This window comes from Cheilinus undulatus, linkage group 3, assembly GCF_018320785.1.
Source record: "Cheilinus undulatus linkage group 3, ASM1832078v1, whole genome shotgun sequence".
Taxonomy (NCBI): Eukaryota; Metazoa; Chordata; class Actinopteri; order Labriformes; family Labridae; genus Cheilinus; species Cheilinus undulatus.
In genome coordinates this window covers 9,290,416-9,318,089 of record NC_054867.1, presented here as the reverse complement: position 1 = coordinate 9,318,089, position 27,674 = coordinate 9,290,416, and the positions used below count along the sequence as shown (strand labels likewise).

General features: G+C 38.4%; 1 protein-coding gene across 3 annotated transcripts in view; it reads left to right on the top strand.

The window, feature by feature from the left end:
• The window catches only part of cadpsa (Ca2+-dependent activator protein for secretion a), a 297,442-nt gene that overhangs the window by 168,033 nt on the left and 101,735 nt on the right, over positions 1–27,674 (top strand). For all 3 annotated transcript variants that reach the window (XM_041783235.1, XM_041783234.1, XM_041783236.1), the window contains 4 exons: positions 7,620–7,728; positions 9,145–9,357; positions 21,624–21,760; positions 24,349–24,536. In XM_041783235.1, coding sequence (XP_041639169.1) covers positions 7,620–7,728; positions 9,145–9,357; positions 21,624–21,760; positions 24,349–24,536 — 647 coding nt within the window. The remainder of the gene's footprint in view (positions 1–7,619; positions 7,729–9,144; positions 9,358–21,623; positions 21,761–24,348; positions 24,537–27,674) is intronic.

Sequence of the window (27,674 nt, the reverse complement as noted above, 5' to 3'; positions counted from 1 at the left end):
ATAGTTTTGAAGGCAGTTGTTAATGTTAATAAATAAAAATAAAAATAAAAATAAAAAACAGGTGTATGTATTTACACACCACAGTCCCATTCCATCCTCTGAGCTGCATATCCTTAGTAGCACATAGGATGGACTCTATTGTCTCTGCTGTTTGATGGTATAGTTCACACTCTTAACTATACCATGGCTCTGCAGGGCTTGTATTCTGGGCAGGCAGTGCTCAAGCTGCTATGCGCTCATACATGAGAACTTCATTGGTGAAATTTTAGTTAAAAAAAAAAACCAAAAACTATTACTATTTGGCAAATCCCTCAACCTCATTAATGACTTCACTACTGTCTATCCTGGAATCATGTTAAAGCATGCCCCTTAATGTGAAATAATATTGCTTATCAAAATCAATCAAAATGAAAAAACACACACCAGGCAACAAACCTATTAAATTTATCCATCACATACAGCTGAGCACTGTAACAACAACACACGAAAGAATATACAGGCCTTTTAAATACCAGGCAGCTTACAGTCCTCATAAACATCCATCAGAAAAATAATATCAGTCAGGAACACTCCTGTCTTACATTTGATCATTTTTTTGCAAACAGTTGAAAGAGAAGGCTCTCTTCAAAACATGCTCCCTGGGTTAGTTAAGCAGCATGCTGTGACTTTCCAGAGAGTGCATGGCTAGAAACCCCATGCATAGATACATTTATGACAACGCATATTGGATACAATAAAATTAGTTCAAAAGTTATTAATCTATAGGAGCATGAATCTAAATATAAGGGTGCAAAAAGTTTTATGCTATAAAGGAGGAGGCTGGGGTGGAGGAGGTGAAGCTTTGCCAACAACAGCAGTGTGCTGCATCAGCATTAATGCAAGGAGGGATTAATGAGAGGTACATCATATTTAAACACACTGCTGTGTTGAGAAAAAGAGCTGTGATTGGTTGTGAGAGCTGGGAAGCGATAATTTAGATCAGCTGGTCGTCAGCTAATCATGGTTTAGCGTATGCCTGCCGTGTCCTGCATGAACTAACACTTAGCTTTGTAAACTATCGGTATTTTAAAGACCACCAAAATTCATGCATTCAGGGGAGCCCATAAGTGCATTTCACGACCTTCTCTATCAGACTGTGTAAATGAGAGGTAGAAGGCTTGAAACAGTGTTGATAAGGTGAAAGCATCCAATAGATGGATTCTGTTTTACAGCTTACATAAAAACCTGTAAAACTAAGAGAACTTTTGTAGTTGTAGTTGTCACAATAGCTAATAAACATGTAAAATGTTCTCACAAGTGATTCATTGTTCAGTTTTTCATATTTCATGTCAAATATACACAATTAAGATGTATTTGATAAAAATAAAACATACCGAAGCAGTTGTGGATGGACTTGACTGAAAGATCTGTATTTTGATTAAGTGACTCTGTAAACTGATAACTTCAAATGAGTGAGCCCTTTGGCTGTTTTTGTGGGATTTTATTAAATTTTAATTACAAAAATTGAAAACTACAATACTTTCTGCTAATTTTTTCTTTGTCCAGGGCTGCCATGATTAATCGCATAAATCAAGGTTAATTCAGTTCCACAATTCATGCACTAACGTTTTAAACCACATCATTCATAGTCCCTTTCATCACACTTTGGTAACGCCAGGTCAGTATCTTTCTTTCAGGCACAGTGATGTAAAACAAGTCCACCACTGCTCCTTAACCCTCAAGAGTTCCTTTAATATCCTGACGTATTTGTCCCTAACGATAATGGAACAAGAGACTGTGTTGTAGGTTTTTCTTCAGCACAATGAACATCTACATGGTCCCATATTAATGCAAAAATACTTCAATGATAGTACTCACACACCACCTAATCACAAAACTAAATTAATTTCTTTGCCTGGTGCTTGACATCTTCAGTCCTTCCAGCATTCAAAGTTTAACTCAAAATCCTTCTCCAGTGAAGAGCACAGCCTCACTGCTCTGCAGTGTGTGTGTGAGTTCCCAGCTCCAGCCTGCAGAGAGACAAAGAGCGTGGTTAAGGCAGGCCACATGGTAGACGACTTTTGAATCCGAAACGATTTTAGAAACGTGGGAGACCACAAACATACAGACCATTTCAAACAATTTTTCATCTTTAATCATCTGAACGCACACACTAGACAAGTCAGCCGGACTGTCAGATCACTGGAGACCACAGACCTACCAACCCGCCAGCAACCATGCGTGATCACGCGACGTAAAGAAAAAACAATCGGATGTCAGTCAATATACCCTCTTGCTGTCTCTCCACAACTGCTGCCTTGGCACGCATTACAGTTGCAGCAAAAATCTTAAAAAAAATTGAAAGGCTCAGGATGAAATCTTGGCTGAAATGACGGTACTGTTGTGTTTATGGTTGTGAGCGGTGAAAGTATATATGATCTGGCTGATAAGACTACTCTGTCTGCTCGCTCTCATTGGTTGTTGTGGCTACTCCGTAAGTGGCAGTACGACCTAGAATCGTAAATATCAAACGGTTGATATTTAAGATTTGGGATCTGGGAGGCTACGATGCGATTTGGTGCTGTAAAATAATCATGTTGACACCACACACATGCAGAGTATTAAGACAAATTATCATTTGCGACAGGTGCCATTCGGGATACGCCCCCACAATTGTCGCGGTAGGTAAATCTTGCCTCAAATCAGGCTTAAAATCCTGTAGTGTGTGGCCAGCCTAACTCACTGAAACCACCTATATCAATCAGCATTAGCACTGCTTCCTTGAGCTACTCCCACACCTGTGTCCCTGCAGCTAAGCTGAACAACACCCCACTACCACAGACAAAAAAATGTCCCCTTCCCAAAAACTGCTGTTAAGATTATATATTTAAATGAGTCAGTCTTTCAAAACTATCTTGGCCTAAAATATACGTATCAAATATTAATGATATATGCATTAGTTTATGTTAGGATAAATGTGGGATCAAAAATGTCATTTTCAGTGGGACATTTTTGGTGGACATGCCATCTGCTATAAAGCAGTTACCTTTTTTTGTCCCTTAGTTCATTTTCAATCCATGACAAGTTCCTTTTTCCGTTGTTAAGTTCATGATTAAAGCTAGGATCTGCTTATAAAAGCAGGTCTATATCCAAACAGGAAGTCCGTTACCCTTAGTTTAAGACAGAACACGCAAAATGAATTCAAAATAATGGAATTCTAAAAAAGGATGCAACCACAGAAATTCTGAGCTTAATTGTGATTAAATTGTAATCTTCTCACAGCCCTACATTTTTCTTGCTTTTTGTTTTGTTTTTTATTCTAAGTCCCTCTGAGTTTGGTCGTAAACACAAGTGCCACATCCTGCAAGAAATATCTTCTTTTTTTGTTCGTGTTTTTCCTGTAACGATGTCAGGACTAACGACTAGTGGTCTCCTTCCCTTCCTCTCTCTGCACTGACAGACAGCTGAGAGAGAGAGGGAGCGAGCTGGTGTTTTGGGTAATGGGTGGAGGGAGGTTGGTAGTTTAGACTCTGATTTGCTGCTGTGGTATCCTGGAGGCCAGGGAGCTGCTGGAGAGCTGGCCCGCTTCCCTCCATCCTTTTCACGGCCTCAGGTCTCATCAGTGTTGTCGTGGGGAATCTCGTTTGTCACACACTCTCACACACACAGAATGCAGCTGCAGCCAGAGTGAGAGCTGCCACTTGCAGTGGCAGAGGTGGCGACAGCGGCGGATTGGCTCGGCCCGGTGATTTGTGACGACAGGCGGGCATGACTGGCAGCTACAGTATCAGCAGGCCGGCTACAGTGGGCGGCACACTGTCACCAGGCTGAGTGTTTACGACACAGGGAGCACCTAAACAAGAGATACACTCATATGTGGGTCAATACGGCCTTTTCTTTACAGGAAGTAGAGACTGCAACGCTGTCCAACAGTTTTAGAGCTCAGCACCCTGAGTGCCAAAAGTTAAGTTCAGATGTACAGGTGAATAACCCACCTCAACACAAATCATTCCTCCAGCCTTAGCTAACACTGGTCCAGAAGCATAACAGTGTAACTGTCTCATAATAATCATCAATTTATATGTTTTTCAGGCAAAGTAGCTTGAATTTTTACATGCTCATGAGCATATTTTTAGTAGTGAAACACAAAAAACCTTAAAATATATTCATATCCTTTACAGATGAAAAAGCACATCTAGCAAAAATATGTAAATTAAACGTTTTTTTTTGTTTTTAAGTCTGCAAACTGAAGAAAAACCTCTTTAACCCCGTAAAGGGAAGTCATTGAAACACATTTTTTACACATATTAAGATCTTAATGAAAAAATAAACACATGTAGAGTCTGCTAAGTATGTACTTACACATTGTTATTTAAAAACAGAAATTTCATTTTGTAAGACATGGTGAGGTTGTCTTTAGATTCTAGCCATTTTAGAGACAGACATGACTAGCATCAGAATAATGTACAAGTTATGGTGGCAGTTTACCAGTTTCACTTCATAATTCCAACAGAAGATCTATAGTAATAACAAATATTGAATAACTAAGTGAATCTTTGCAGTTATGAAGCTCGCAGTGAAGGTTAAAACTAATTTATGCCAGTGAAGATTAATAAAATTGTGATACTACTGTAAAACTGACTAAAATCACATATATTTCACTATTTATACCACTTATTTTTCTTAATAATTCCATCAGAAAATGAAAAAAAACTCACAAATATTGAGTGTATGAATTAATTGGAGCAGAAATAAGGTGCACAGTAAAATAAAAACCTGATATAAACCACATAAGTTTGATAAAACTGTTAAAAGGTGAAAACAAACCTATTTTACTATTTGTACATTGAAAATAACTACAATTGATTGATTGATTTCATAAAATCATATTGTCTAATCTTAAACAATATGCCCATCCCAGATCGGCTTACAAGACACTGTTATCTTTACAAAAAGACCAGAAACTGAAAGTAGACACTTAGTGATGGACTCATTAAATCAGGGGTGTCCAAACTATGGCCTGGGGGCCAAATGTGGCCCATTTTTGGTTTTCCCGGGGAAAATTCTAGAATATAATGAAATATGGCCAACATTCGAAAATTAAGCTTGTGACTGGCTGTGTTGCAGTTCTTAATTTCAGTCAAGACTGGGGGATAAGGGGGAGAGCTTTCAGGGGCCCAGCCAAACTGGGGTCAATGGTTAATAACCACTCTTATTAAAGTAACATTTTTTTTCTTTTTTTTACGTATCACTGCCATTGTATGAAGCCTTTGAAATGAACATAATAAGGGTAGAAAAAGTGGCATAAATGGATTAAAAGTGGAAAAAAGAATTGAAAACATGGGGAAAGAGAGGCAAGAATGCCATTTTTGAGTTTTGTGTAAAATTATGTCAATTTTGGCTTTTTTCTTCTGCTTTTTTGTGTTGTTCCAATGCACATAAATGAAATAAACATGTGTATACCAAAAACATTTGTAATTGCAACAATTTCTGGGAGAAATGGTGTATTTTCTGGAAAATTACAGGAGTGCCAATACTTTAATCCATGACTGTATACACATATACAGTACCTCTCTCTCAAGCTCTCAGCTCACCAATACAATGAGATGAATGACCTTGTAGCACAGATCAAATTTCTTGTAGCATGTGCAACAAATATATCACACTGTACAGCCCTGTACATACTGTAACTCAGCTTCACCATAAAGCCTGAAACTCTGCAGCCTATGAAGAATTCTGGACTATAGATTCTAAAAATTAGCAAAATTTACTTCTGGATCACTCTTTAATTTTTTTTACAAACTATGGCAACCTCTAACTTTACTACAGAGCAGTGTTGCAGTTAAGTCACCAAACCTCGAATCCCAGTCGAGTCCATTTTACACCCCTAAACATGCCCAATTATGGTTCCTCCATTTTTCACACTAGAACTCCAGTAACTGATAGAAAGCCTACACAAAGAAAACCTTTTAGGTTTACTGTTCACCTTTGTAAGTTTCATTATCTTATAGGGTTAGTTATGATTTTAGGGCCATTTGTTTGGGATAAATAGAGACATAAAACAGTATTATTCAAGTTCTGGAGGAAACAGGAAGTTTGAGATGCTCTGGACCACTGTTGATTGATCTGATTGGCTAGGACAAAACACTCTGGTTCAACTGTGTCACAGAGAGTGGGGGGACGTCGTCCAAAGTGACCATATGTGGTTCCGTGCCCCATAAAGGGTTAAATTAGACCTTTGATACTGGTGCATATATTGTTTTTTTACTTGCCTTTTAGCACATCCGTATTTTTGTTGTAGGGCAGCAGTAATGAAGAGGGCAGGGGGATGTTAATTCATTCTCTGGGGGTTAGACCTGCAAAATAACAGCAATCAACACATTTTATATAATCATCACTAATTCATCTTTGACCTGATGAATATTTAGAAACAATGAAGCTGATTTTGTGTGTTTCTTTTGTTGTAATTATTAACATCAATCATACTGAGTCATTTGTCACTAGGATGGATGTTATAAGTTGGTGAAGGTGTTGTGACACAGATTCAGGAGGTCTGATCAGTTATTATCAGTAATTATTGACTGAGGGAAGCTCACAAATATATGTAGAGCCAGAGTTACAAATCTCAGTTCTTTTGATGAAACATCACGGCTCAACACAATATTTGTCATTTTTATTTTACTAGTAGTCAGTATAGTCATAAATTTGCACTGAGATGAATGAAAGTGTCAGAAACCAAGCAGACATGGACTCTTCTATGTTTAAACCCTCATTTGTGAAACGATTCAGATGTCTTGAGTTTCTGTTGAAGAGCAGAAAAATGAATCCTCATCATCCACCCATTTAGTTTCTTTCATATTTCCATTTGTTCAAAGAATGGCGGCTTTGAATTTTCACTCACAGCCTCTCTCCTCATTATGTCTGGTCATGAACACACATCTTTACTTCTATTATCAGCGTTTTATTCAGCGACACCTCTTCAGTTTAACCCTCTAATTCAGGCACTAATGTGATTATAGTAACACACATGCTCTAAAAAGCGGTCCACTTAAGGTAACACAGCTGTCGTTTTAAAAACTCCTCCTCCCACATCTGTTGTGTTAAAAGTGGGGGTTTGCTTTCCTCTGGGTTAATGCTTCTCATTTCAAATAAATCATTTTTAAAAATTAGGTTTTATTGGCCCTTCTTGACATTACACTCATCCATACATTGCATTTGTGACTGATTTTTCTGACATTTACTCAGCTGACTAATACTTTAAGTTAATGTACTTAATGTGTGTTGGGGCTGAATGATAATGGGAAAAAAAGACATTTTAATAACTTTTCTCAGTCAGTCCAGATAAATATAGTGCCTTTCAATATACATTCATTAAATGTAAATCAGCAGTTATATTTTTAGCTTTCTTACTGAAGTCTTTTTAGTTATTTCTTTTCATGTATGCTTAAATGAAAGCTGCTGTGGCTGTAACACTCCGTAGGAAACACTGCAGATGTAAAATACACAGTCAGCTTGTCTGTAAAGCAAACAAACTGTATAATTAAATGGCTGTCTGCCTAGAGCATCATACCAGTGTATATGTGATAACAGGAAGGAATAATCTCTGATGATTGAATCTTTCCTCTCTCTGATTGGTGCAGGTGAGTCAGTACACCTTTGCCATGTGCAGCTACAGAGAGAAGAAGGCCGAGCCGGTGGAGCTCCTCCAGCTGGACGGCTACACTGTGGACTACACAGACCCACAGCCAGGTAACACGCCACACACAGAGCAAATACAGTAAGTTACAACTGAACAAAATTCTAACAATAGTTTCCATGATCCTACTTTATACCCACCTGTAAATTGTTATGCCAGCTACGTACACCACATTCCAAATTATTATTCAAATGATATTCTTCTCCAATTTTCCTAAATAGTAGATGCAAATGACAGTTGATATAATTATCAAGTCATCAACTGTTAGAGTATAATTCAAATTTTATTGAACAAACCTCCCAATGATAACTTTTTTTTAAAATAAAAAACTCAGAATTTCCAAATTATTATGCACAACAGAGTTTCAAAACATTGTATAGTTTGTAAAGAACTGAAAATGGTCATTTGTTGAATTTGCAGCATTAGGAGGTCATATTTACTGAAATCAAAGCTATTTCAATCAAAAACATCTTAACAGGCCAAGTTACATGTTAACATAGGAGCCCTTCTTTGATATCACCTTCACAGTTTTTGCATCCATTGAACTTGTGAGATTTTGGAGAGTTCCTGCTTGAATTTCTTTGCAAGATGTCAGAATATCTTCCCAGAGCTGCTGTTTTGATGTGAACTGCCTCCCATCCTCATAGATCTTTAGCTTGAGGATGCTTCAAAGGTAGGGTTGAGGTCCTGGGAGAATGGGGGCCACACCATGAGTTTCTCTCCTTTTATGCCCATAGCAGCCAATGACACAGAGGTATTCTTTTCAGCGTGAGATGGTGCATTGCCATGCATGAAGATAATTTTGCTACAGAAGGCACGGTTCTTCTTTTTGTACCATGGAAGAAAGTGGTCAGTCAGTGGTCTCTATATACTTTGCCGAGGTCATTTTCACACCTTCAGGGACCCTAAAGGGGCCTACCAGCTCTCTCCTCATGATTCCTGCCCAAAACATGACTCTTAAGTAGTAGTAGTAGGTGTCTGAGATTTATTTCGCTGATCCAAAGAGCCCTGAGACACAATACCATCCATGAGTTTCATCGAAAAACAAAAAAACTGAATGTCTATGACACTAAAATCCAAATTGCATAATCATTTGGAACACGGTGTATGTGTACATTCAATCTTAAGTTCTGTAGTAAAGCCCACTTTAAACCTTGCCTTGATACTAAGAAGGTGTAACTTTAGTTGTGTCATGTTTGGTTACCACAGAGATAGAAGTTTCATATTTACTTATTAAGAATACTGGCCAAACTAAACAAAATGTTAGAGATATTTCACCCATTTGTGAACACGCACTGTTGCTCCAGCTCTCATCACTATGGTTGCAGGTTTGACTCCCAATTTAGGTAATAGCTGGTGCATGTCATCCCCACGCTCTTTACAGTCAAAATGATCGCAAAAGCCCCCCAAAGGTCATTTAAGGACTTAATTGGTAATCACTGATAAAACTTCTTCTATCTATTTCTCAGGTCTGGATGGAGGCCGGACATTCTTCAATGCTGTGAAAGAGGGTGACACTGTGATCTTTGCCAGTGATGATGAGCAGGACCGGATCCTTTGGGTGCAGGCTATGTACAGAGCGACAGGACAGTCCCACAAACCAGTTCCACCCACGCAGGTCCAGAAACTGAACTCGAGGGGGGGCACAGCACCACAGCTGGATGCACCCATTTCTCAATTCTGTAAGTCATCAACTATTCAACTCTTTATTTATATTTAATTCACAATTAGAAGAGAGAAATTAAAGAGGATGTAAGAACAAAGACTGAAATTTTCTGTGTAAATACCAACGCACTAACTAAAAAGGTGCACCTAGCTCTTAAAGGGAATAACAGCTGACTCTGTGATTGGTTTTATGCTAGCCTAAAACACACCTGTGTGTTAACAAATAACTTAATCCATCTTCTTCTATCCTCTCACATGCTTAGTGCCCAGATTGTGCACTGTGAAACTGGCAAAACAGACTTGGACACTCAGCAGATCATTCTGCACCAAGCGCTTTTGAACGAGCTTTACACTGTCACAACAGGGCCCACTAAGTTTCTAACCTACATATTTTTGGAGTCTCATTTCACATTGCATATCTATTATCTTCTACTTGACCACTTAGATTTGAAAGCCTAGCCTCATAAACTAAATTGATATTTTATTATAACTTTAATGACGACATTTTACCTTTTGACATATTTTGAAGAGTAGGGCAACTGTTCAAGCTTTTGTACTTGAAGATTTTGAACTTTTTTGTCAAAAACAAGAACAAAAAGAAGTTCAAGTTCTGTTTTTTATCACTCTCAGCTACTTGTTTTCTCGTCCTGTGCGTGATGTCTCAGTCTGTCTCTGATTCTGCACATTTTTGACACAACTGCAAACGATGTGCTTAGTTTTTCTCCTTCCCGGTCGTGTGCTTTATGTTTTCAACTGTTACTCTTTCTGTGCGTGCTGCTTCGCTCTCAGCTGTAGATCTGCTTTAGTGTTGAAGTGTCGGTGGCTTTGCTGTGTGTCTTTATGTTTCTTTGTTTGTTTCTTCCTTCTTTTCTTCTTCTTTACCCTGACCCTGCTCTCTGTAGCTGGATTAAACGGTAAGTGTTGTCCTCCCCTCTCCTTCTTCTCCCCCCCTCTGTTGACCATCAGATTCTGTCAGTAAAGATTTCTTTATTATTTCTGTTATAGGACAGAAATACAGGATAATGCATGCAGAGATGATTTGCTTTGGCTGTGCTTCTGTCTGCTCATTTTCCATCCATTCATCAGGGTTTGACTGGTTTTTCAAGATGAAATACCATGCTTTATTCAGTTAAAAACTCATTGTCTCATGACTGATGCAAAGCTAAAGCATGTTGACTTTAAGACAAGACTGTCGATGGTTGCTATTTTACCACTGTTAATCAGAAATTTGTAGAACTCCTTTTAACTTGACATGCCAGATAGACTGTTTCATATATCCATTGCATGGATATATATTTCATATTCATCAGGGAAACCTCATACAAAGTGTTTTGGAAGAGGGGGTATGTCACATTTATTACTGGCCAATCAGAGAGATAAGACATAAGGAGGTATTTAGCGTGTGCAGCTATGGTAGTAACCTGAGCTTGACTGTAAACTGCTGTTGTAGTTTACCAATGGTGGAGCCTGATTATCAGGAGTTCAAAAACATCACAAACCGAAGTTTTCAGTGTGGCTCTGCTTTTGCATTAATAAATAAATAAATAAATATGGGCCAGCTGTGATAAAACTGCAGCTGTACTACAGCTGCATCTGAGCTAATTGCTACACCACCAATAGCCATTGCTATCAGCTTCCAGTACAACTAAACTCCACCTAAGGCTACTGCCTGGTTTTCCTCAAATGACACTGATTGGTCAGGTCCTTTTTCAGACTTGGTACAAATGTTTCAGATTGGAGCTGGCGCTTTACAAGTTGGATTTATAAATGAATCTGGCCAATTCATCTGCTTCCAGTTTTAATTTCGTAGACTAAAACTATGACTAAAACTGTTCGATGACAGCCTTTTTTCCATGAGAAAGACTAGACTAAGTCTAGCCAAAAATAGCTTAATGATGACGTAAACTGACACAGGGTAAGTTTAGTTTTTGTTGCGACAATTAAAACTAGACTGAAATGTAATTTAGGTTTCATTGGACATTCAAATTCCATAATAGTTCTCAGCTGTGGGTAAATCTGTCAAAAAACAATGCATCTTTATCTATTCTGCCTCTCAGCCGTAGAAAGCAGGGACCCCAGGTTTGGCAGGGTGCAGAGAACACACTAACAGGATTTGGTACCAGATTTGGGCCAAAAAAGCAGATTTATTCATAATAGAACAGAAACAACATATCAGATGTTGAGACTGAAACATTTTACCATTTCACTAAAAATATTTGTTCATTTTGAATTTGATTGCAGAAACGCGACTCAAAAAAGTAGGGACATTGTTTAGTATTCCCCCATTGTTGTCTGGTGTAGGATTCTAGCTGCTCAGCAGTCCTGGATTTTTTGTCATGATTCTCCAGATGTTTCTTGTTGGTAAAAGGTCTGCACTGCAGGTAGGCCAGTTCAACACCTGGACTATTCTACTGTGAAGCCATGCTGTTGTGATGGATCAGATATACGCGGTTTAACATCTTGCTGAAATATGCAAGGCCTTCCCTCAAACTGACATTGCCTGGATGGGAGCACATCTTGCTCTAAAACCTCTATCTACTTTTCAGTATGGATAGAGCCTTTCCAGATGTGTAAGCAAGCCCAGCTATCGGCACTAGTGCAACCCCATACCACCAGAGATGCAGGCAGGCTTTTGGACTGTGCTAATACTAGCTGGATGCTCCCTCTCCTCTTAAGTTGCAGGACATCAATCAATCAATTGTATAGCACTTTTCATACATAACAATGTGGCAATAGTGCTTCACGCACAAACAAAATAAGTAATAGACAACATGTCGTACACAACGTCAAATCTGTAAAAAATGAATGATTTTTTTTTTGTATAGGAACTTACTTACTAAGGAAACAGTAAGATGGCATCCGTGGTTTTACAAAAGGAATGTCAAGTTTTGATTAATCTGACCACAGAACAGTTTTCCATTTTGCCTCCATCAATTTTAAGTGAGCGTTGGCCCAGAGAAGATGGTGGTATTTGTCGATCATATGTGGTTTCTTCTGGTTACCTCCGCCAAGCAGGTTATGTGATCAGATGGGTTTGTTCGTTTGTTAGTTTGTTAGCAACATAACTCAAAAAGTCATGGACAGATTTTGATGAAATTTTCAGGAAATGTCAGAAATTACACAAGGAAGAACTGATTAGATTTTGGGAGTGATCCGGATCACCATCTGGATCCAGGAATTTTTGAAAAGATTCTGTACTAATGGGAGATAGGGCTAATGGCGGAGGTATGCGCTTTTACCACTTTACACCAGGAGATGGCGGACATGAGCAACTTCAGTCCCAGCAGCATTTTTGGGTGTGTTTATTTGCAAAGTTTTGGAGTTTATGGAGTTTGAAAGACGCACACCCAGTTGAGGAGACAAGTCGGAGCATAACAGAGAAACAGTGAATTGTAGTGAGAATACTCACATTGCTGGGAGGAATAGAGGAATATTCACCCTCTGCCATGACTTCCAGTCGTCCGGTGGGACCATGGGTGAGACTGTCAGTGCATCTGTTGGCACCGGCAGGCAATGCTTCCGCCATGATAGTCCACCTGTAGCGAACCCAATGCTTTGCCTTCCCGCGTGTCCACCCCACCGGGGAGGGAGTAATCAGTGAATGCTGTGGTGGGGGGCACATGGGGACGGATCCAGGAATTTTTTTTTGAAGGATTCTTCACTATTGGGGGATAGAGCTAATGATGGAGGTCTGCACTCTCTGAGTGCTTTTCTAGTTCAAATATGGCTTCTTCTTTTCATGATACCACTTTAACTTGCATTTATGGATGGCACAGACGACTGTGTTGAGACAATAATTTCTGGAAATGTTCAAGGGCAGAATCCTGCCAGATTTTAATACAGCGACACCTCAGAGCCCAGGATCACGAGCATTTATCATGGCCTTGTCTCTTGCTCGCAAAGATTTCTCCAGATTCTCTGAAACTTCTCATGATATTGTGGTGGGATATTGAAAGTCTTTGCAGTTTGATGTTGAGGAACATTTTTTCCTGAAATTTTTCCACTACTTTTCGACAGTTTTCCACATATTGGTGAACCTCTGCCCATCTTTACTTCTGAGAGACTCTGCCCCTCTTAAATGATCTTTTTATACCTAATTGTGTGTCTGACCTGTTGCCAGTTAACAATTTTAGTTACAAATGGTCCTCAAGCTGTTTGTCATTACCATCACTTACTTTTCCAGCCTTTTGTTGCCCCGTCCCTTCTTTTTTCAGATGTGTCTCTGCCATCAAATTCAAAATGAGCTAACCATTTTCATGAAATGGCAAAATGCCTCAGTTTAAATATCTGATATGTTGTGTATGTTCTATTGATAATAAAGTATAGGTTATGAGATTTGAAAACCATTGCATTCTGTTATTATTTAAGTCTTACACAGCATCCCAACTTTTTTGGAATAGGGGTTGTCTTAATGGAGATACTTTTACCTGACATGCCTTCCCAACCAACAGTCAAAATGTGTGTAATGAAGATATCATTTCATAATGTCTGAACATTTGTTTCTAAATGAGGCCTTCTGTCTGTTTTTTCAATAACAAAATCAAAGACACTTATTATGAAAGATTTCTCTTGTAAAGCAAAAAAATCAATTTACATTGGACTGGCTCAGATCACATTGGACTGAATCATTTTATGTTTTAATTTCTTGTCAATGAATTGGATTGCAGCCTGGGAATTGAGGTTTAATCTTGCCAATCTTGCAATCTCAAATAAAATGCTGCGGTTGTTAGTGTAGAATTGCACAGAATGTACTCAAAGACCTGCATTTTCACCAAACCAGTTTTAGTGACAAAGTTGAACTCTTTGTAGAGAACAATGACTCAAAGAGGAACCAAGCAGGCCTACACACCCACTACATGAAGACATGTTTCCAGCTAACATCAGGGTAAGTGAATTTACTGAGTGAGCTGTTTTTGTCACCACCGCTGGAGTCCCACTGAGTCCCAGCAGCTGGTAATTACCAAGTTAAAAGTGCCAGGCCATGAATAATACAGTGAGGCTGCTGCACAATTAAATCAAGCAGCAATCAGTCAATGTTACCAAATAGCTACTTGTCTGTTCACACCTGGATCAGTGCAATGAATAATATAACATCCCGTCACCGTCACCCGTCCTCCCCAGAGCTGAATGGAAATAGACGGCATTAAAACATTGTGACAGCAAGGACAGAATTAAGAGGTTTGTTTTCAGCTGCTGAGAGGTGAAACTGAGCTTCACAGTTTACTCTTTGTCTCGTTAGAAGAACAGGCGCTTTAGATTGCTGGAAAGATTTTAGAGCAAAATAACAGTTATTTTGAGACGAGAAAGTAACAAAGTTTGGGTGTTTTTTTTGTTTGTTTGTTTGTTTTTTTTATTAGCGCCCATATTGACTGATGTGAGCACTGTAGAGACTCAGTTTTTGCTAAAATAAATGTACACAGTCTAAAACATTGGGTCCCAGCCTTTTTCTTTAGGACCCCCTCCAATAGTAATGAAGAAAGGCTAAGCCCCTCTAGGACCCACTTGGAAAAATTTATATCAATTTTAATTGTTTTCATTGAGAACATGCCAGCATTATATGCCTACATACACTAGATCTTAACAAAAGATCTACGTAGTAAATTTACCAGAGTAAATTTTACTCAAAGTGAATAAAGTTTTACTCTGAAAAATGGGACATTTGGTCTATTTGGAGTAAGATTCACTCTGCTTGCAGAGTAATGTTTCCAGTGTGCTTTTTTTTTTTTTTTTTTTTTTTTTTTTTACACTCTAAATGGTGATTATGTACAAATAAAAACAACTCTACAGCAATAGTACTCAATACAGAGTAATAAAGAACATAATTTATTCATTATAAAGTTGTTTTTAGTCAATACAGTGTACTGTATTAGCTGTTTTTCATTCTTTATAGAAATGTTTCCTACTCATGATGGAATAATTTCTTCTCTATAGGATAAGGTAACACTTATGCAGAACTGTATCTTACTCTAAAAGATTGATGTTCCTCTTTATATAGAGCTGCATTTTCCTCTTATTAATTATTACGCTGCCTTTCCACCTATGAATGTTATATCAATGAAAGGTTTTTTTTGGCCTGTATTTAAGTATTAGATATAGTGTTCTAAAATTACAGAAACAATTGTGATGAACAGATGACAAAAACCCAGGAGCAGAGCAAGAGGTGAGGCAGTTAAAGGAGTTTATTATAAAACAATAGTTTAATGATGGTGAGCTGTCTGGTGGTTGGTAGAATCACTGGCAGAGAGATGGAGACACTTAAAAAAAAGAGGATAAAATGGAGTAAGACAAGGCAAAAAAACAAACAAACATTGAAAAATGATTAGATTTAAAGGTTGAAGAGACACCTGTCTAGAAGCTGTAGTACACAGGTGTCTGAAAGTTCTCCACAGGTGTGTAGATCTTGATCGCCAGTGATTATCTGCAGCTGGGACGCCTAACGAGCTGCAGCCATGACCGTCCATGAGTAATAGCAGCGGAATTTATTGGCTGCTTGAGTGTTTGTGGTTCAAGTTAGCAGAATTTCATCTGTTTTTACTTCAACTTTGGAAGTGGCTTGTAATAACTACACTAAAAACAAGTTAATATTATTATTTTTGAGTAAAATATTTTCAACTCAGGAACAATTACTCCCCAGATTTTCCTGTGTACCATCCATTAATAAGACGGAATATAAAGGCCAGCCTAGAAAAGAAAATACAAAAAGAGAATCTTTGGAATTTTAAGAAAAAACTTGAAATAATTGTGTCATAAACGAAGGGAAAAAAATATTTAAAACTTGTAAATCCACATAACCAAAACTTTGAATTTTTAAGATTATAAAGTCAAGAGTTAAAAATCTAACCACTTTTTTCCAAATTAGCTTCTTGTCAGTTTTTGACTTTACACTGTTGTGGATTTATGTTGCTAAAAATTGGGTTTCTATTGTGTTTTTTTTTTTTACAAAAATATGTGCCCCTGGCCTGTCCTGAATCCTCCCAAGAATCAGAAAAATCCATTCCCTCCCTTCCTATCTTTCTCCACCTTTCAGAAAATGTGTGCTGACACAAGCCTTTCTCCCCCTCATGGGGGGAGTAAGCTACGCCCCCAGATTCGGTTGGCCCTCCCCGCTTGGAAGAAAGTTCCACTGTCCTCTCCTGGTCTTCCTCTCAGGTGCCAGCTGAGATCCTGGATAGCCCAGTGGGTTGCCCTGCTGAATTTGGTCTAGGAGATTAATGGTTCAAATCCCAGTCAGGTCCTTAACTTTGGATAAAAGTGTCTGTAACACTGTAACATCAGGAGTGCCACATCCATTTCCTAAGAGGGGAGTCAGACAGATCAGTAACATTTAAAGCCACAGACACAGAAATGGCTCGTTCTGAGAAGGGCTGAAAGAGTGGGCTTTTTAGACATACAAAAATCCTATACTAGAGGGTTTTTTTCAGCAACTAACTTTCAGAACAATATAAACTTGTCTTAAAAGGGTGAAATATGTCCCCTTGAAACTCTGAAGTTCTGAGTTTTTTCTCATAGATGTAATTTAATCATAATTATGATCTCAAAAACTTTTTTCCTCAAAATGAACAGATCCTCCTAATTTTTATTTTCTAAAATCTTTTAGACTGTCCCTAATACATAGCGTTTCAAATCATGATTTAAAGCAGTGGTCTCCAACCTTTTTTTTCATTGAGCCCTCCTTCATATATCAAAGAAGAGCAGTTGTGCCCCCGAGGAACCACGTGGAAAAGAGTAATTTACATAATTTTGAATCATTTTCATCATTTAAAGCTGAACACAACAGCCCCAACCGCGAGTGTTATTAGCAAAAGACCTTGGTATGAACCATTCATATGGGTTTCATCATGATTTTAAGTAGTTTGAGTGAACCTTATTTTAACAACCTCATAGGAGCTAACCCCCCCTTAAATCACATTATTTTAAATGAATAATATATAACCTAATAGTTTAGTGATAATTTAAGGCCTAACTCCTCTTAATAAATACTACTCTTAACTTGACTACATGCAACTGGATAATGAGGCGAATGTAAATTCAAATTCCTCAAAGAAACTTAAATTATTGTTAAGGAAGGAAAGTAATATATTTTGCAGGGAAACACTACATTTAGTTATTTATATTTAGTTTATAAACTCTTCTTTGAGCAAAACTTTGCCAACTGGGTTTACATCCTGAATATTGCAAAACGCCTGCCTTCTATTTGAAAAACATGTCACACCCACATATAACAATCTGACTTGACCCCTTAGAAATAATCTGTCATGGAGCTAAAGAGCTGTCATCTGGTTTAGCTGTGGAAAAATTAACCTACAGTCACTAACACAAACTCACTGACCTCTACAAAATCTGAACTCTCCTTTCATTCTTCCCTGAAAGTGAAGTTTTGAGACCTAAATGAGCTCTAAGATTGCCATCCTATAGGTATTTTAAGTATTTTAAGATCTTAAATGGACCAGCACCATTCTCTGCTGGATGACTCAGGTGAGATAACTAGCTGCTTTTAGAGGAGCAGAGATAAAAACATGAAGAAGTGAGGGGGTTGAACCTTTGTGATGGCTGCCTTAAACTTATGCAACAGTCCTCTTATATGTCACTGCTAAAGACCCATCTCTTTTTTTGCTGGCTTTAAATTCTATGCAAAGTCAAGGTTTTTTATTTTATTTTACATGTTTGTTAATTTTCTCATTCTTATAATTCATTTTTTGTCAATCTTTGTGTTTTGCTGTACCTGTATGTTGATGTTTCTTATCTGTGACCATGATTTCTGCTCCAAACTGGTCGCTACATTTTAAAAAGATAAGTCTCTGAACCTTTGACTGATCATACCTCCATGACTCTGTCTTTGCTGGTGTAACTTGGAGAGAGCTGGATAGGGGAGGGTTCACACAAGTTTATGCACAGAGAGATCCTGACATGGTCAGTACAAAAACATCATCCCTGAATGCTTTTGGCCATCAAACCGTTGACCAGCAGTGCGTCCGCTGCCTCCTGGACCCCTTCCTCTGGATCTATAAATGAATAGCAGCCATCAATCATTGTCAGGGCCATCCTTCCCCGGCCCAGACGGACGGGGGTGACTAATGTCACTGCATGTTACTGTCCAGCCCTCCCGCCTCCACTCCCGCTCACTCACGTCAAACAGACCTGACAGGCCACCAGCTACAGACCAAAGGGGCACCGCAATGTCACCTTTTTAGAATTTTTGGGGGGAGCGTTGGGGCGGGGTGGGGGACTTGTTGAGGGGACACAATCAGCTCCCAGCATCATGCTCTTTGTTTTGCTCATTGATTGACAGCTGGGGTGCCTTCGCTGGGCAGTGAAGAGGACGTTGGCTGACAAATCTCTCGGTTGTTGTGTGGTTTGGTATAACCTTCACTCACATCTGTGCCAGGTTTGTCCTGACTGAAGAGACATACATGTGCCAGCTCTTCCCTCTCTGTGCAGAATAATAGCTTGATTGAATAACTGAGAAGTCATGCTGTTACTGAGTTACCATTACAAGTACATTCCTATAAAGCACAAACAGAGACAGTTTGTTCTCCTGTGGTTGTTTTTAATTCACTACAGTTAAAGGAAATGTACATAATTACAAATAACTGACATTTTGTTTCCTTCTTGGATCTGTCAGTCCTAATTTTTACACAGCGCTTTTATTCTAAGTATTTCCTGGTTTAGGTCACTTGTCGGGGGATTTGTTGAGTTGAAACTTATGAAAAAAAAAACAGGACTGTGACAGCAGAGAAACACAGGCAATACACAGCACACCTGCCTGGTATGAAAACCATAATGGTACAAACCTGAGTGGACACATGCTGCAGCCATCATGCAGCAAACATGCACCCAGTCCGAAATTGGACTGGGTGCATGTGACCACTGAGCTAAATTAGCGTTTTTTTGTTTTGTTTTGTTTTTTTTTGCAGTGGTTAGCATAGGGTAGTGCCAAAAAAGGGTTAGTTGTAGGAAAATATCTATATATGCCTTGCTTGTTTTTTTCTCATTTAGGAAACCTTTACCTAGTGCCTTTATGATCACTGTTATTTTAATCTCCCACCAGGCACAAAGTTCATTTTGAAAATGAATATCCCATGAGGGATTAAGGTTTTGGTTACCTGTCGTTCATGTTATGGAGATGTTTTAATAGAACAGAACAGTGGATATTCATGCTTTTTACATTTCTCTGAAAATTAACAAAGCAAAACTCCCCAGAAGTAGAATCCGTAGCTTGTAACTGCAAAGGTTTTTGCAGTGATGTTAAACTGCAAGAGCTGAGTTTGTACTCATCTGAAATGGGAAATTCTATCAAGGTTTTCATAAATGATCTCTGACAAAGGGGTATGTTGAAGAGTAGACCAAATCATTACAAAATACCGGACTGAGGTCACATTCACATCAGAGCTGTTTGTTCTGCTTTGAACGAACTCTGGTCCATTTCCCCTTATAGTCCGGTTTGTTTGGAGGAGGCGTCTTGGTTGCTTCCAAACAAATCCTGTTGCTGCTCTTTTGTGGTGTAAAGGCAAAGAAGAGCAATTCGTTAACCAAAGGTAGAAATGGCTCAGAGTGCAATGATTTATTTGTTACATTTAATACACTCAAATGCATGTTGAATCTGTGTATCATTCATTCATTTAATATTTGATTGATAATTGAGTAACAGATAAAAGAAAAATGGCTCATTTTTTATTCATCTATTTTTAAATCTGGCTTGTTTTCTTGAGTTTTGACATTTTTGTAAGACTTGAAAAAATTGGACACAAGCAGTCAGTTTGATTTCATTATTCATTTGCATAACTCGGTGCAGGTGTTGTGCTTAGAAAGGCATCCAGAAAATCATGTGCCCTTCACTGAGGAGCTCATGCTTACTGTAAGGACATACAGAGCACAAACGCTGGCACCTTTTAAGAAAGAATGTGTGTTTTATAACTAGAAAAGAACCTTTTCATACACCCCCCTCCTCTTTTTAATTTTTATTTTCTAAACATTCATAGCTACATTAAAACTTTTCCCTACATTTGATTGTGTGTAAGCTGTGTGTAGCAGACATTACAACAAATGGGAATAATAAAAAAAAAAAAATAAATAAACACTGACCTAACTAAACTAAATAACAGGCACGTTATTTCTCAGGATGATTTTCAGAACACAACACCTGCACTGAGTTAAGCAAATGAATAATGAAATGAAATTGACTGCTCATAGTTGTTTATTTGTATTTCTTTGAGCATGAACAATAAAAATAAGAAAAAAATGTGTCTTGTATATTTGATTTCATTTCGGAATTGAAAGAAGAATTTGAATTTTTTAAATAAAAAAATAAAATAAAAAATAAAAATGAAAATTGAATTTTTAGTAATGAAAAATAAATGAAAAATGAGCTGTTTCTCATTTGTTGGTTATTCAGTTATCATTCAAATATTTACTGAATGAAAGAGACACGGATTTTGTTGGTATCCCACTTGGCATCTGTGTAACCATGGCGACGTGCCATGGTCTCGCTCCAATGTGTCCTCGCCTTCTTCTTGAGTACTGATTCTTTTTTCTCATGTTAAGAACGACATGCTGGACAGCTCGTTGCCTTGCTGTCAGCTCATAATGGCTCAAAGCAAAATCAAAAATCTCATGAGGCATAAACTGGGTGTTGTTTCCTTGTTTATATGGTGAAAAAAAGACCAGAAGAAGAAAATGGATGTCTGGTTTGTGTTCTTCTAAATCTCCTGTTCTTATTCCCCACACTTTGTTTGGGACAACAGCACCACAAACGTACACCTGCATGATGTTATCCAGAGAGTTTGGTGCATCTGACCAAGTGCAATGTAAAAGCAAACCAAACCACAGGAAAGTGCAAAAATGCAATTAGAGCTCTGAACTGAACCAAGTCCCCAGAACTATCAGGTGTAAAAATTACCTTTGATTCAGGTTTACATGTAAAGACATGAATTTGTGATTATGCAAGAATGCAGTATGAATATGATCTCAGACCTTCAAACTAACCTGCAGATCAGCAGTCACCTCCTGTGAGATGTTTTACCTCAACTCTACCCTCATGGACTGCCGCTGGTGAAGTCAATACTGGACACAATCCATTCAAAAAAAGGAACAACTAGAAATTGAAATCCCATCAAAATGAAGTGTGTACAGCATTGCTTTATCTCTGGCACTTCATAAGATTATGTTGTTGCATTTTTGTGATTTAACAGCAAACTTAAAATTTTTCCTCCATTGTCTGATATTTGTCGTGCTGTTCTTTCTCCTCGTGTTCATTCCTCATTGACCAGGTTTGTTATGTCCACAGATGCTGATCGGGCTCAGAAGCACGGCATGGATGAATTTATATCAGCGAACCCCTGTAACTTTGACCACGGCTCACTATTCGAACTGGTACAGCGCCTCACTCTGGACCACAGACTCAACGACTCCTACTCCTGCTTGGTAAAAAGAACCTAAAAACCGTTAACTTTGAGAAAGCTGAGGAGGTCTTGGTTTGCTTTTGGAAATGTGAAGACCAGTGCATGCAAGTTGATAATGTTTCAAATTAAATTTTGTTTATCCAGAGGCTAATTGTGTGTAACTGACGAACATATGGAGGAGTGAAGACAAGAGGAGATTATAGCTGGGAGCAGAGATTCGGGGCCTTTCCTTTTGTAGTCTACAGAATTAATTAGTCCTAATGACCTAAAATTAAAGCCGACAGCAGCAATAAGAGGGCTCCCGGCTTCAGATTGGCTAGTTTAACGGTGCTGAAAGAAGCAGTGAGATCTTTCAGTTGACCATCACTGCAATGCAGGTGTCAAGTGTCAGCAAATTTCCCCAAGGTAAACAACATTTAATCTTGCAGACCAAGAACAGATCTTTTGGGAGCTGTTCAGTTCTGTTCTTCTCCTTTTTCTTCTCCAAAGTTTAATGATAGGAGCTTTTATGTTCTACCCATGATGAAAAAAAATGTTAGTGCTTCCTTATACTCTGTCCAATCAACAGGCCCCTACTTACATAGCAGAGCAAATTCTACCTGAAAATAGGCCTTTGGGTTAAATAGGTCCTTTATATTTTGAACTATTAACCAGTTTAGCCACAGTCGTCCTCTCTTTATCAGCTATGAAAAACACCCAGTGTTTTATTCAGGACACAGTGTTCTCCATAAATAGGAGTCACTAAAGATAAGTGAGGTCATTGTCACGTTTTTGGTAGGCAGAGCTGACATAAACTGATCGTAATGGCAATTACAAAACTCAATACTGAATAGGATTGGAATGTGCAAAATATAAAAAATACACCGATTTCCAAGTCCTTTTCAACCTATAGTCAACTGACCTAATGGAAGATGACTGAGGAAGAAGACTGTAGCTACTGTGAAACATAGAGGAGGCTCGCTCATGTTCTGAGGCTGCTTTGCTGCAGCTGTCACAGGGTGTCTTGAATCTGTGCAGGGTACAATGAACCCTCAAGACTACCAAGGCATTCTGGAGCCAAACGTGCTGCCCAGTGTCAGAAAGCTTGGTCTCAGTTGCAGGTCATTGGTCCTCCAACAGGATAATGAGCCAAAACACAGAGCTAAAAGCAGCCAAGCATGCCTTTGAGCAAAACACTGGACTATTCTGAAGTGGCCTTCTATGAGCCCTGTATCCTAAATCCTATTGAACATCTGTGGAAGGAGCTGAAACATGCAGTCTGAAAACAGGCACCCTTCAAACCTGAGACAGCAGAAACAGTTTGCTCTCTAGGAGTGGGCCAAAATGCCAAAATATTAAGTTAAGGGTACCATCAGTTTTGTCCTGGCCAGTTTCTGTTTTTTAAATGACTCCATTGAAGCACAATTTAAAAGCAATGTCTGATTTATTCAATTAATTTTCAGCAAATTTTTATTTACTATTACTTAGGTCAGTTTGAGGTTATTTCACTGATCATTATGGTTTTTTTTTTCTTTCTTTCACAGAAGGGTCTCTTTGCATGGTAGAGTCTTAACTTACATCTGTTGAAACAGCAACCTACAACATACTGACAGTGGTTTTCCTAAGTGTTTTTGAGCCCAAATTGTAATATCCATCACGGAATGATGACAGTTTTCATTGCAGTGGGGTCAGAGGTCACCAGCACTTGGTGTTGGTTTGAGCTTTGCCATTTACATGCAGATTTCTCCAGATTCTTTGAATCTTTTGATGATATTATGGACTGAAGTGGTAAAATCTCTCAATGATAAATGCATGACAAGGATCATAGATCATAAATGGTAAGAGGATTTTCTCACACAGTCTGTCACAAAAAGAACATTTTAATAGTGCTCCTTTTATACCCAATCATGGTACTATCATGTCTAACCAGTTTACCTACGTAACTGTGGAATGTTCCAGGTGTTTTTGAGCATTCTAAAACTTCAGTCTTTTCTTGCTCCTGTCCTAACTTTCTTGGAACTGCTGCTGACATCACATTTGGTATGTGTATCTATTAAAAACAAGGTTATACAAGAAAAAAAGTGGATTGGTGTTTGCAAATCATCTTCTTCTGTTTTTATTCACATTTTACACAGTGTTCCAACTTCTTTGGAATTGGGGTTTGTGGGATTTTTTTACTCAACAATAACCTAAGGCTCTAAGATCTCCTGATATCCTCTGTCCTCTTTGAAGATGCTTTAGCACAGATAATAAAATAATTAATAAAGATCTTTTCAAAGTTGTACAATAACTTTATAAATTACAGATTAGTTTAAGAATATTCTCTAAAAAAGCCCTGCCTATTTATCATTATTTTGATTTGATTTTTGATTGTGAGCATGTTTTTTCAGCAATCTCACAATCCTTTTGACATTTCTCCAAAATTAAATTACCTGTCTGAATGCATTTATGAATTTACTGTACTTCTTTGAAAAACCAAAGAGTTCAGTTCTACAGCTTAGAGTTCGATGCAGCTTCTCAGTACATCATCATATACTTTGCCTCGTTTGCAGTCTTGTATTTAAATAATAGCACTGTACATACTGGCTTAAGCTAATGAATCACACAGCAGTGTATCCTTTTCTCCTGCAGGGCTGGTTCAGTCCCGGTCAGGTGTTTGTCTTAGACGAGTACTGCGCTCGATACGGCGTCCGGGGCTGTCATCGACATTTATGCTACCTGAGTGATCTGCTGGAGAGGGCCGAGAACGGAGCCATGATCGACCCCACCCTGCTGCACTACAGCTTCGCCTTCTGTGCCTCACACGTCCACGGAAATAGGTACGAATTTAGACCCTGTTCATCAAGTGTTCCAACATTTTCCAATAGGTGAAAAAACCTCTTGACTGACCATGGGGATTTTAAATTTTAATACAGGCCAGTGCACATTGACCAAAAAATTGTCCCACCTTTTATTTGATAATTTTTTTAGTCACTTTGTTTCCTTTTGCATGTTGATTATTTTTGCTTTGCATGCTCATTTTCTCTTTTCTTTGCCTTTTTTTCTTGTTAAACCTCTTCACCTTTTATCCTTTCACCAAATGACCTAACCACTGTATGACCTGAACCCTCCACACATCCAAACCTAGTCAGCGTGTTTCTGAGTTGTTAAACTGGCCCGTAAACGAGGCTGAACTTGAACGAGCACTGTTCCCCTCCCCTGAACCTTCAACACAGAACTCTAGGAAAGAACTCAAAATCATTGAGTTCATGAAGAAAATTGACCCCAGGTCTCCACTTTTCTCAGGAAATAGAAGGTAAGTCTGTTTACTAAAGTCCAAATGGAAATTAACAGACAGATTGCTACATCTGTATTTCAATGGGTGTCCAACATTAAGCATTAACAGAACCAGTGTGATTTTTGAGGAAGTGATATTAAGTGGTGAAAATTCCTTCAAGTTTTCTGTGTGACAGAGAAGTCACATGGCTGTCATCCCTGAATGTACGCTGTAATCTGAGTTTCAATATTTACTCTTCTCTAATCTGCTGTGATGTCTGTCTGACATCAAATTTGTCAACATCAACATCAGCTGTCTGCAGATGAACAGTAACAAAGATAGACGAGGGCCGGTCCGGCACTGAGGGCAAAGGTCTGCGGCCAGAAGGCAGAGTCCAGCTCAGTTTATTTATAATAACTCACTCAAAAAAAACACATCCGTGTTTATTCACATCCTAATGTAGATTTCTGTGGTCCTAAAATCCAAAAATAATCCCCCTTCTGCCACATGAGTGGATGTGTAGAGATTTTCAGAGTCGTGCTCCGCCCGTCCAGTCGTGCCTGGAGGTCGAGGCATGACAGGTTGACAGGTTGTCATGTGTGACGGCTGAACGTCTCCGCTGCCAATGACTGCTGCTGCTGCGTGTGCCCCAGTGCACACACCTCATCCAGACCCCCCCTCACCCAAACAAACAACCAAACACCCCTCCCCCTCCTTGGCCTCCTAATAGCCTGCTGGCCTGGAGGTGTTGGTGCACCAACTTGGACTCGGTTGCCCAGTCGCCGGCTAAAGTGTCAGGATTTGACTTCTGTCCAGATAAATGTCGACTCTGCTTAGATTGAGTTTTAGTCTAGGAATGGCCTTTAAAAAAATCCAATAAATATCGTTTCCTATTTTTTAATTACAAAGAATAATTAAACCACAAAGCTTGAGTGAGAGTGATTCAGAATCTTTACTAGGTATTAAGATAATAACTAAAATCTTTTCATATAAAGATCAGTTTAAGTGCTCCAAAATAAGTCAGCATAGCCAACCATGGCATCTTAGGCACAATATTTTATTTATTTTAGTGTATTGTATTTTACTATCAGCCAATAATAAGTTTATTCAAAATAAAAACTAATAATTTTATGGTAGCTTTAATCTATACTTACTGGATTAATTTTGAAAATAATAACAGAAAACAAATAAAAAATAAATCAAATATTTGGATGTCAAAATGCTCATGAAATCATTTTAAAATAGTTTGTTTTATATCATTTTCCCAGCTAGAGACAGGATGTTTTGTGGAGTTCCCACGCTTCCTGGAAATCCTGGAAACCATTTGACAAATTTTCTAAAAAAAAAAATATGAAAGAAAAAGCCAAATTTCTTGTTTTATTTTGTTTTGTTTTGTATTTGTATGAAAAAAAATTTGAATTAGAGATCTTTAAAACAGATGATATTGTCATTTGAAAGATGTTAAATGATGCTAAGGATGATTTCAAATAGTGACAGTAGCTAGTGGACAATAGTATTTTAATCAGGAAAGACTTGTTATGGTTTTACAATAACTTATTTTACAAATTTAATGAAAAAGGATTGTGGTGCAAAGTCCATGGCTATCAGACTCCATCGTGATTGCTTCATGTATCTGAGGGGGTAGTGAGGCAAACTGCAGGAATAGGATACCCCCCATGGAGTCTAGACACTGGTGGTGGTGTTGATCAGGGATGCAGGATCAGATGAGGAGTAGACTTCTGAGAAGCTGGCCCAGGAACCAATGAGGTGGTGTGAAGGAGGAGACTGAGGTATGCAGAATGAGATGAGCAGGAGACCTGTGGGGATCTGGACTAGATGCTGATCTGTATTCTGCCAATCTAGAGGTTGGCAGAATACATTTATATAATACCAACCAGACTGTGACTGGAAATGGTCTCATGAATGAGTGAGAACCCAGTTCGGGGCATAGTATACCTAAAGTGAATTAACTCTGAAAATCCTGAGTTATTATTAGGGTTGCCATCAGTTAAACCTCCACAGTAAAATAAAAAATGACACTTCCGCCTATCTTATTGCAGTGACGCGTTCTGGTGTATCTTAAAGAGGATGTGGAAGTGTCGCCGTCTTGGCGTCTGTCTGACACTGACGGCTCATTTGCTTGTTGTCGTCATCGAAGCTGTGAGGTCAGAAGGTCAGACAAACATGAGGAAGCTGCAAAGAAAAAAGACGATGGTGGAAGGAAAAAAGACCCGCAGGACATGATTAGATGGAGATTTTCCTCTTTCTTTTTCTGTCATAATGTTAAAGGTGATATGGCTTCTTTTGTCATGACCATGTCTCTGTTTTTTTTTGTTTTTGTTTTTGTTTTTGTTTTTGTTTTTCAAATAAAGGGTACACTTGAAAATACAAATAATCAATAAACTTAAGCAATCAAAAAGTTTTTCTAATTATCCACAATATTTCCTCTCCTAAACAACGTCTGTTTTAATTTCAATAAACTAAAACAAATGCTCAGATGAAGAATGTTTCAACTGTTACCAGCAGGTGCTTTTAGTGCAGGCAGACTTTAAACAGATAAACCCATCAGATACAAGGAAGACATTTAAGGCTTTCTCTGTTTTGAAAGATGAACTTCAATATTATTATTTTTGACAGTACATATTTTGAAAAAGAAAGCATGCTCCTGTTGTGAGTTTATGAATAGAATTAATACTTCATT